Source organism: Frankliniella occidentalis, unplaced genomic scaffold, assembly GCF_000697945.3.
Source record: "Frankliniella occidentalis isolate FOCC.00 unplaced genomic scaffold, Focc_3.1 Scaffold44, whole genome shotgun sequence".
Taxonomy (NCBI): Eukaryota; Metazoa; Arthropoda; class Insecta; order Thysanoptera; family Thripidae; genus Frankliniella; species Frankliniella occidentalis.
The window spans coordinates 781829-792345 of record NW_026267174.1 but is presented as its reverse complement, the minus strand read 5'-3'; the positions used below and the strand labels follow the sequence as shown (position 1 = coordinate 792345).

The 10517-nt window shown below is 59.1% G+C and overlaps 1 protein-coding gene across 9 annotated transcripts in view; it reads left to right on the top strand.

Annotated features, from left to right (window-relative positions):
- The window catches only part of LOC113211936 (poly(rC)-binding protein 3), a 155530-nt gene that overhangs the window by 52704 nt on the left and 92309 nt on the right, over nucleotides 1-10517 (top strand). For 5 of the 9 annotated variants that reach the window (XM_052266891.1, XM_052266893.1, XM_052266889.1 and 2 more), the window contains exon 3: nucleotides 3954-4014. The exons of 2 other annotated variants lie outside the window; for them this stretch is intronic. Coding sequence is in view for 1 of the 7 variants with exons in the window: in XM_052266887.1 (XP_052122847.1) it covers nucleotides 8123-8144 (22 nt within the window). In the remaining 6 variants the exon portion in view is untranslated. Of the gene's footprint in view, nucleotides 1-3953; nucleotides 4015-5709; nucleotides 6054-8120; nucleotides 8145-10517 lie in introns of those variants that run through there. 2 more of the 9 variants (XM_052266887.1, XM_052266894.1) reach the window with 2 other exon arrangements.

The window sequence follows — 10517 nt, the reverse complement described above, 5'->3', positions numbered from 1 at the left end:
GGGGGGGGGGGGGGGTAGGAGAGAGCAGGAGGATCGGAGGGGAAGTGATTGAACTGTCGGCATTCCGCGCCGTCGCGGCGCACCGAAGAGGCGAGGCACACAAGACGCGCAGACAGAGTGTCTGTAATGCTATTGGCTGAGGTGCTCTTGTTCTTCGCGCAGCGGCGTGGCGTGGCGCGGAGCGGGGGGTTGGACCGGGCTGCGCTGGCCGGGCGGCTCTCTGGGCTTGGCTAGCTCGTGTCGCTGGTGGATACACGACACTCCTCCTCTGCTGTCTCGCACGCCACTTTTCCCTCTCTCCTTTTTTTCCTCCTTGGCGCTCGCGTCGCACAGGTACAACAGCCCAACTGCCGCCGTTATCGACTTTGCCATTTACTCGATTCGGTGAATGCTGTGAGGCGAGTAAATGATAAGTGGTACAGGAATAATTGGGGCTGCTGCGTCTACTTTCGCTGTCAACTTACGAGCTAGGACGTCGGGCGTTACCGGAAATCAGGATCAGCATTCTAGGTCTGCAATGTGTGCCCTGGTGCAAGGGCCTCACACCTAGGGTGGCTATACTGGCCGGACTGAAAAACCTTGGGTCATGTATGTGACTGGCCTGTGTCGTGCACGAGGAGCTACAAATGAGCAGAGCTTCTGTCCGTCGTCTTGATAATGCTGAGCTCAGCACAGGCGCCCTGTGTTGTGCGACCGGCCAGGAGGGCGGCGATGCAGCGGTGCAGCGGTGCAGTGCCTCACGGGCCGACCCGTGCGTTGTCATTTGGGGCTGCACTTGGCTCGCCGCCACTCTTTCTCAGTGTCTCTCACTGTCTCTCTCGCTCGCTCTCTGACCTGGCCTACGCGGCACTCTGCCGCCACACCACGCGGGCCGCGACTGCATTGGAAAAACTAATTGCCATCAAACTAATAAAGTTCAAGCAGTTCGAAGTTCCCCCTTTCTTGCTATATGTGCCAACAGAATGCTTGTAATGTTCAAGTTGAGCATATTACAAGTAATGTTCTTTGGAACTTGCACAAGAATCTTTTAACAATGCGATGCGAACTGGTTCTTCGCAAGTTTGCAAACCTTTCGAACTAATTTCCTCGCAAAAATTCCGACAGCTTGCAAAAATATCTTCTCCGCCGTACGACCCAATTCTTTGCAACGTGTACAACAGTACAGTGACCGAAAGTTCTTCACCGTAACGTTGGAAAAGAATTTCGTTTGCAAAGCAGAGTGTGCACCATACTGTCTCACCACCTCCAGCAGCCCACCCCCTGCGGGCTTTGCTCCCGCTGCATATACAGCCCTCCTTAGCTTCCGGGCCGCACACCGCGCGGCGGCGGCGCCGACCGGGCAAAAGTTGCGTGGCAGCGAGGAGGGCGGAACTTGTTGGATCCGACAGGAAAGTAATTTCGTCATCGTACGGAAGCGGTGCTGTGCCGCCGGAAGACGTGGATGCGAGGGGCTAGGGCCGGCGGCGGGGGTACCACATTCTACTTGTACTCGACTCGTACTGCGCCGTACACTCTGTAAAATGAACCCTACAGTTTATGGCTATGGTAGAAGAAATCGACGCCATACTTAGAGTCTACAGTTTAAAACAACTGTAACTTGTTTCACTCGCCCTGCAATTTACAGTAACAATTTCGCAGCTTTCAATTGTGTCAATAATTTTACTCTTCAACACATAAAATTACTGCCTTTGCAAGGTCTTAACTGGCCACAGTTGAAATGTCAGCATATGTCGCAGCCAACCAGTTGACAGTTTCAAACTGTTTGTTAAACTGTTCATATAATTTTTTGCAGTGGCCCACGGGGTCCAGTACACTGGCATCCGTCCGCTACCGCCTCACACCCCACGTAGAAGAGTCATTTTAGGGCAGTGTCACGGGGTTCTTGTTACACATGTATTCCCGTAAGTTAGGCGGGTGCAGCACGCCGGCGTCCGCTTGGGCGTTCGAAAAACCGGCAAGGTCGACGTACACGTACTCGCACACATTTTACACTCAAAACCCACATGCATTCTATTGCGTGTGACTTGGCAATAGTGTCAGAAGCGTCAAAACAAGAGAGACTCGCCCTCACGGGAACTCGTGCGGCACATTGTAGGGGAGAGGTGCACAGAAGCGGTATATATCGCCATGTTTGGTCTGGTATTTGGCCCATCATGCCTGGCGGTGGTGTCCCAGCGGCCATTAAACGTGAAGCGCCGCGATCGCACTTCGCGCGGCCTGCCTGCCTGGCCTGCGCGGCCGGCCGGCGGCGCGGCGGGGCGTCGTCGAGGTAATAATACAACTTGGCCGGCGTCGCCATTGTGGTGAAGCGCCATGCCAGACACTCTGAGAAAAGAAAGGAAAAGAATAAAGGTTTAGAATTAGGTTTGTAGATGGCACTGCTGCATGCCGTTCTGTGAGCAATATGTTTCCTATAGGGCAGGTCATGAGTGATAAAAGCACAATTATGGTTACCTACCTCAAGTAGCCCCCTTTTTCTCTCACCTCCTTGCTACGCCATTGGTCGCTGGCTGGCGCCTACAGCTCTGCTGGCCCGCCACGCCCCGCCACGCCCCACCCCACCCCGCTCTGCTCCGAGGCCGTCAATCATGCGGAGGTTATGCCCGTAGTAAAATGCCCGTGCGCTTCGCTACACTGTGCGTCGTCTTACGCCTTGCGTCTGAGTAATTTTAGTTTTTATATCCAAGACGAAATTAATTTTGCGATGTATATTTATAGAGCTGCACCAGGACCACAGCTTTGCATGGCACGGCCTCTTTCGGGTAGGCAAGACCGCAGTCCAGTTGGTGAGATTATTGGAGCTGTCTCTCTCTCTCTCATCAGCTTTATGATGTGGCACCCAGAAAATTGTCTTGATTCATGTTAACGCAACCTCTTTAGACTTTTATTGTTGCAAAAGACCTTACTAATTGCATATAGGTACTACACATGTGTTGGTGTGACAGCAAATGTGCGCCTGTCAAACAGCGGGCAAACATTTTGCGACATGTTGTTCGCGGAGAGTGCGTCTAATACACTTGCGTTGGTCAGGTCATGCACTCCGTGTGAGCAGTGTGCAACCAAACTTCGTCCAACACTTGCAGGCGCACAACAACTAACAATACCGTGCTCGACATTAGATTTATCGGAGTATAGTCTCCCGCCCCGCCCCCGTGGTAGAGAGAGGGGACGCCACTCGCGCCGAATCAAATCACACTGGCGATATGAGGCGCTGGGATTGTGTTTGCCGCGCCCCCCGTGGGGCCCCGCCCCTCCCCGCCCCGCCCCGCCGACTGGAGTGGCGTCAGAGCGCGGAGCAGCGCCGCTGCACCAGCGGTGCACGAGATATTGCACCGTAATGCACCGGGGGTTCGGGGGCTCCGCCCGCGGCCGGGACATACGCGGGGGACTGATTCGATTCGCGAGGATGTGCATGTGCGTGCACTCCTGGGGCTTGTGTGTGTGTGTGTGTGGAGAGAGAGGGGGGAATAGAGAGAGAGATATTAGATATTTATTGGATTTAATTATTGAATAAAAAAAGACATGAGCTGTTTTAATATCGGGGTGCGTTTAGTAGGGTAATACACAATTATTTTGTAGGTACAGATAAAGATAAAAACATTTTGGTAAAGTTCAGTTTTTCCCAAATGGATGTTTTCCCAAAGTTATCAATCGTTTTGTATAAAATTGCATGCGTTTAGCTCGTTGCAAAGAGTGACAGAGTGTTTTAGTCAGTCACGACCTGTACAACAGTCGCAGTAAGTTTGACACGGCGGAGGGCATGTGAAACAGGGGCCGACTGGGTGGGTCAGGGTCTCAGCAGGTCGAATCCCCCACTTTTCCTTTTCTCCTTTAGCTCCTTACCGCAACCATGATAAACGCCCGCGGAGCACCAACAGCTCCTTCCTTCCCTCTCGCTTATTGTTGTTGTTCCGGAGCAGTTTTGCATTATCCGCCTTGCTTGGTGTTTTCAGGCCTGAGAGGAGAGGACGACGCCGTTGCTGCTCCGCGTCTCGCAAGCCGCCGCCACCGCTGGTAAGTCGCGCACCCCCCGGTCCTCCCCGCGGGAGAAAAGTGCTCCACCAGTTTTATTTCTCTCTCTCTCTCTCGCTCCCGGTCCTCCCCGCGGGAGAAAAGTGCTCCACCAGTTTTATTTCTCTCTCTCTCTCTCGCTCTCGCTCTCGCTCTCTCTCGCTCTCTCTCGCTCTCGCTCCCGCTCTCTCCGACTAATTACCGTCCAGACCGCCGAGGAGGCACTGAGGCAGGTGAATCATGATTTATTGCGGGCCTTGAGCTCCTCGCGGAGCCTGGCGGCGGAGCCCTCCCTCTGCGCGCGGCGCGGGGCGGGGTCGCGGTGGCGCAACGCTCAGCGTCCTGCCGTCTCGCCGTCCCGCCGGCCTACATGGTCCTTACTCGGCCTCCTTCCTTCCTTTTTCATCACCCCCGCCTGCCCGCCTGCCTCCCCCACCCCTCTCCAACACTCTCCTCACCCCTTCCTCCCCTCCGCAGCAGCAGCAGCCAGGCTCCCCTCGGCAGCAGGTCGAGGGGCGTGCCGTGGCGTGGCGTAGGGTGAAAGGATCCTGTTATTGCTCTGTGAAGACCCCAAGGCTCGGGACCCTGGGACCCCGGGACCCCGGGACCCCCTCTCCAACACCGCCGCCGCCGCACTCGCCAACCCTTCGCCCAGGTTGCGGATGGGAAGGGGGAGGTCGTGATACCCCGCTGGTCTGCCTCCTTCCGGGCCCCCGCTCCACCCCGCCCCGCCCTCGGATGACAGGTCACTTTGTCGAGGCTGTGCCGGGCGCCCGTGAGGGATATCCAGGGCAGACAGCAGATTGTGGCGATATGACCTGACGGGCCCAGAGTAATGCTCGCCGTACGCAGGTGAAAGGGAGAGACGGGCGCGGGGGGCGGGAGGAGGGGCGACCTGCAGCGGGTAGCAAGTGTTTTGTTTGGCTGATGCCGTGCTCGGGGCGGCAGCGGGGGCTCTCTCTTTCTCACTACTAGCTCCCTTTCTCCCTTTCTCGCTCGCACCGCCTTGGCTCTATACCATACCATGCCTCTGGCGGGGGAGGCCCTGCTGACTTGACCCACCCTCATCTCTCTTGCGTCGGGTCGTTGTCGGCCGGGGAGGTGAGGAGGAGGAGGGGAGGAGGGTGGACGCCGGACATGGGGGAGTGACCCGCGGGGCGCGGCGCGCAGCTCGGCGCAGCCATGTCGGCGTCCGGAGCGGGATCTGCCCGTCGGTGTACAGTACTGCCCTGTGCGCTGGGTTTGGCGGTGAAGTACAACAGAGTGAAGCGGGTAGAAACCCGTTGCGAACCGGGGGTGCTCACGCCCCTGGCGCCCCTTCTGTCGCCCCTTTAGGGCGATCCAGTAATGACTTCCAACTTTGGGCGTTACGTAAGCCACTCGCGGACGTGACGGTCTTAGCGGAACGGGAAGAGGCGGGGACAAGGAAAGGGGGAGGAGGTTCCCCCTTTCTCTCGGCGTCGCGTGCGCGGCGTGCTGCCTCACGCCGGGGATGAGGTGGTCCGCGAGCCGCCCTGGTCCCGCTCTTCCCCGTCCCGCGGGCCGCCGCCGCCCGCCTCCCCGCGAGGTTCGCGCGAGCCGCTCGTCGCTCGGCTGTGTTCGGCCGCGGGGTGGCGTCGTGGCGCGGAGGAGGGGGGGCGTCGGGGAGAGCCGAGCGGCCGTGCCGAACGGCCCCGACCATAGCGTCCGCGCAGTGCCGCCGCCCCGCAGCCAGCCCGGCCCGCTCCGCCAGTCCCGCCGGCTCAGCCCGTCAGTTGTTGGGCGGCAAAGCAGAGCTTCACTACTCCTGTGTTGTCCTCCTCCTCTACCATCACCGACACCCACTCCGTCACCCGCTCCGCTCACCCGGCCCACCACCACCGTCACCAACCGCCACCGTCACCGCCGCCGCCGCCACCGCCACTACTTTTACCGCCGCTACCCAACCGCGTCGTCGCCGTCGCCGTCCTCCCCGAAGTAGTCCGGGAGCCTCTCGGTCCGTCCCCGGTGCCCGCCGGCCCTGCAGCCGGTCCCCGCGCGCGGGTCCTCACCTCGACGCCCGGGTGAGTCTCCAGGGCGTGTCAGTGTGTGTCTGTGTGTCACGTGCAAGTGCGATGCGAGTGCGGTGCAAGTGGAGTGCAAGTGCGGAGTAAGTGCAGTGCAAGTGCAGTGCAAGTGCGGTGCAAGTGCGGTGCAAGTGCGGTGCGTGCATAGCGGCGCGTGCATAACCGGCGCAGCGTGCGCATTGTATGCCGGCCGCCGTATTTTTAGCCGCTGAGGGGACACGACCGCGCTGCCGCCGCCGCCGCCGACGGGGACCTCATCGCCCCGCCCCGCCACCGTGTCCCGCTCGCTATGCTGCTGCAGCAGCATCGGCAGCAGTGGCGAGCGTGCTTCCAGGCGACAGGTGGCTCGTTTAAAACGGGTGGCGGGGCGTGGCGCGGCGTAGCGTAGCGTTGGGCCCCGCGCGGGCCGCGGAGGAGGAGGAGGGGGGGAGCTGCTGACTGTGCGCACCGGGTCAAGTGATAGTGATGGCGACAGGCTGCCTGCTGCTGGGCCGTGACTGCTGTGCTGTGTGTGTGCGCGTCTGTGTGTCTGTGTGTGCGTGGATAACAAGTACTCTGCTGTTGGCTGGAGGGCGCTAATCGCGCTGGTTGCAGCTGGCCTGCCCGCTGCCTGCCCCGCCCCTCCATGGCCCGCCTTTCCTCGCCCCGCCTCGCCCCGCCCTTCTACTTGTCCTCCCCTCGCGGCCCCCCCGAGCCCCGGCCGGCGCGTCGACGCACAGGTGCAGAGCATGCCGATGACCCCGCCGCCGCCGCCGTCACCGCCGCCCGCCCCTCCATTTGGTCGCCGTCCAAGGGCCATAGCTTTTTCTGTTGTGTGTGTGCGTGCGTGTGTGTGTGTGTGTGTGAGGAGGGGGGGCGGGGGGCCTTGCCGCGCCGTCGTGTATGCACCGGCGAGAGTGTGGGAACGGAATGGAAGTACCGGCGACGCGACTGTCTGTGCCATGCCTGGCGGTAACGGAAAACGGTTGTACGACCATTTCATTTCCATCATTACTTGCCGAAGTCCCTCCGGCTGCTGCTGCCGCTGCTCCAAACGCGCGCTCGCCGGCCGACTTTCCTCAATTGGCGTTAATGCTGCAGCCACGATGGCGACGATGCCGCGATCGTTGTGTCGGGTGACCATGCGGAGGGCGAGGAGGACGGCCCATCCGGCCAGGCGGGCGGGCGGCTGGCGCTGACGTGACGCCGCCGCGCAGCCCGGCGCAGCCCGGCGCAGCCCGGCGCAGCCGGCCGAGGCAAGGAGCGCTGATCTGGCTGTTTAGTTGGACACTCATTAGAATCCCCGTGACACTTCCCCGCCGCCCCTCACCTCACCCCGTCCCGCCACGCCCCGCCGTCGGGCCCCCGTCAGGCAGGCTGAGGTGGATGGGATGGGAGCGAAGGGTAATTTTCGCCTTGATGAGAATCCCCAGCACCGACCAGCGTCATGTAAATTAATGAAGAGAAGTTCAACTCTTGCCCGGAGAGAGTGGTGCTGCTACTGTCGCGTCAAAATCTCTTTATCCCCCCCTCCCCTTGCCTTTCCAGCCGCGCCGAACCCACCGGACCATTCGCAGAAATCTCTGATCTTCCGCGCTTGCTGAGAAAACGTCCTGCATTTTACGCATGTTGCTATTTTGAACACCTTTTTCATTCTTACATTTTTTTGTTCTGGCGCGTCAGCAACGTCAGCATGCCGGAGAAATGGTAGTGGTTGCACGTGCAAAAAAGTTAAAAAAAAAAATAGAAAATAAAAAATGGATGTCGGTTCTTCATTGCCGTGTGTTTGGTTGTTTTTCTCTCCTTTGCCGGTTTTGCTTTATTCGCTGCGAACCGTAATACGTATTGTGGGGTGTGTGTGCGCGGTGTGTAGGTTTACACGGCGTGTCATTAGGGGCGCGCTACAGCAGCCAGGGTGCGCTCACGCGAGTGTGTGTGTGTGTGTGTGTGTGTGTGTGCGAGCATGTGTGTGTGTGCGAGTGTACACGTGTGAGTCAGTGAGTGGGTGTTGCCCCGCTGTGTTTAGCTGCCCACCCCCCAATCTAAAGTCCGTTCTTGTTCTGTTTGTGCATGCCACACCGTTAGACATGGATCGCCATTACGTTCATGGTGAGTATATATACCGCCTCAACTGCTATAGGCGCTCTGTAGACAACTTGTCGTCCCATAAACGGCCCCCGATTAACTTAAGATTGCTTAAAGTGCGACGCTTACAGAAGCTTTGGGTGTAGTTCTTTTTCTGTTGTTTTCTTTCTTTTCTTTCCCTTTCTTGTATAACGACGTAGAAGTGCAATGTACTCTGTGTTGTGTGCTCTATGCCTTTCGGCGCTTTTGCCGCCCATGCCGTCGGTACATTCGAGCGCGCGCGCGTGTTTGTGTGAGTGTGCGTACACACGTATAAATAATCTGTTTGCGCTCCGTGTGAGGGACACTGCCATGTGCGCAGGGGGAAGGCTCCTCGCCTGCTGCTGCGGCTAAATTTTACTTGTCGCGCTCACGCGGCTCTCTGCGTTTTTATTTATTCCATGTTTGTTTGTTTTTGTCTTTTTTTGACGCGCCGGGCGGTGCCACCGACGCGCGCGCCTTGTTTACGTATTTATTCGGCCTTATTTTGCCGGCGCAATGCAAATGGATTATCCATGACGATGCCTGCGGCTCGTCCTCTTGTGGGAGGGAGGAAACGCGTAGATTCTGAGAGCCAAACGGATGTCGAGATGAACCCCCCTAAACGTGTGTGCGTGACGCACTTTTGTGTATCAACCTGTATCGCACTTCCTGGTGCCCGAATGTTACACGCACTTTTGTTCGTGTATACTCTGTCGATTCAAATGTGCATATTGTCTTCTTTAAATAAAGTTTGCATATGGGTATGTGTACATTTAAAAAGCGTACATTGCCATGGCCCATGTACATGCCCATGCATAAATACCAGGTGGCCGGTTTACCCCGCTCGCTTCTGCAGTTGCGCTGTACCGCACGTGCGCGGGCTGGTTGCCTACTCGCTCGGCCCGTAAGTCGCCGCAGACTGGGGCGATAGGCAAGCCCGTGCGCACTCGTGTGTGCGGTGCAGCATGCAGAAGTACGCGGGGTAAATCAGCCACCTGCTATACTCATGTTCGTGTTTATAAAAGCGTACATGCCATATTAACCAAATTATACAAGCCATACGTACGCGCTGTATTTAAAGTATAGAATGTACACATTTGAATTGGCAGTGCGTGCGAGGAAGAGCCTTCCGTGCGTTTTGTACAGCAACAAACTTACGCGCTGCTTTGTTTGTGCAATGTCATGTCAGTTGGGTAATGTGGCCCGCCAACTAATTTAACGCAGGTCGGGGGTCGGCGGGGTTGGTCCGGAGCTGCTGCTGCTGCCGCTGTGACTGTGCATGCAGCGGTGGCCCTTCTGTCCGCCCCACCCCCGGTAGTTGCGGTGTGGCCGCGGGGGCGGGCGGGGGAGGTGATCTGGTGGGCCTGGGGCGGCGGCCAGGCTGCCCTGCCTCCACGTAAACCCCTATTAGGGCCCCCGTCGCCCCGCGGTGCCCCCCGCCGAGCCCCGCCACGCCCCGCCACGCCCCGCCGCGCCCCAAGCGCTGTGAGGTCATTTCCTTCAATCTGACCCCTCTTAGTGGCCGCAAGCCGCTGGCAGCGTTTCGCTGCTCCCGCTCCGGCTTCTCCCCCGAGCGAGGCGGTGGTGCGGCGGCAGCGTCGGCGCGGAGCTGAGGAGCACTTAGTAGTTCGGCCGACTTGCTCCGAACAGAAGAGGGGGATGGATTGGCACGCACGACACAGGCGTTATTGCCCCTCCTGCCTTGCTTTCTCTTCTCCCTCTTCATTTTTCTTCTCTTTCTCTCTCTCTCGCACCTCCCCGACGACGCGGGGAGGGCCAGGTCAGGGCGCCAGGGCGGGTATCGATGTCACGCCCCGCCACGGCTCGTTGTGCCGACATCGACAGCCGCGCGACCCGCCGCCGCCCTCCAGCCCAGTCCCCCTTCCCATCATTAGTGAGCACCCCCGGCCGGGGGAGGAGGAGGTTCATGAGGCCAAGTGGGCTAGCGGGGCCGAGGGGTTAGCTGCTGCTGCGGCTGCTGAGGGCCGCGCTTCGGTCGGGGCTGCGCCATTTATCGGACCGCTAGAGAGTTTATTTCCCGCGGCGTTGATGAGAATCTCCGATGTTTCACCGACAAGCATCTCTCCTCCTGATGGCGACTCCATCTTCTCTCTCTCTCCCTCTCTCTCCGTCTCGGAGGCGTTTGCCCAGCGGAATGAGTTGAACTGTTGGCTCCCCACCCCCCTTGTGCCTCGTCTTGCGGCTCTCCGGTACCGCCAGCCAGCGGGGCGCCCCGCCCAGCCCACTCCTGGGGCGCACCGAGCAGCCAGTCTGCCCCGCCCTGCCCCGCCCCGTCTCGACTTCCTCCCTGCCCTTTTGTCTGGTCTTGAAATATTTAGCAGTAGGGCCCTACGCGGCCCGCCGCTGGTGGTGGGG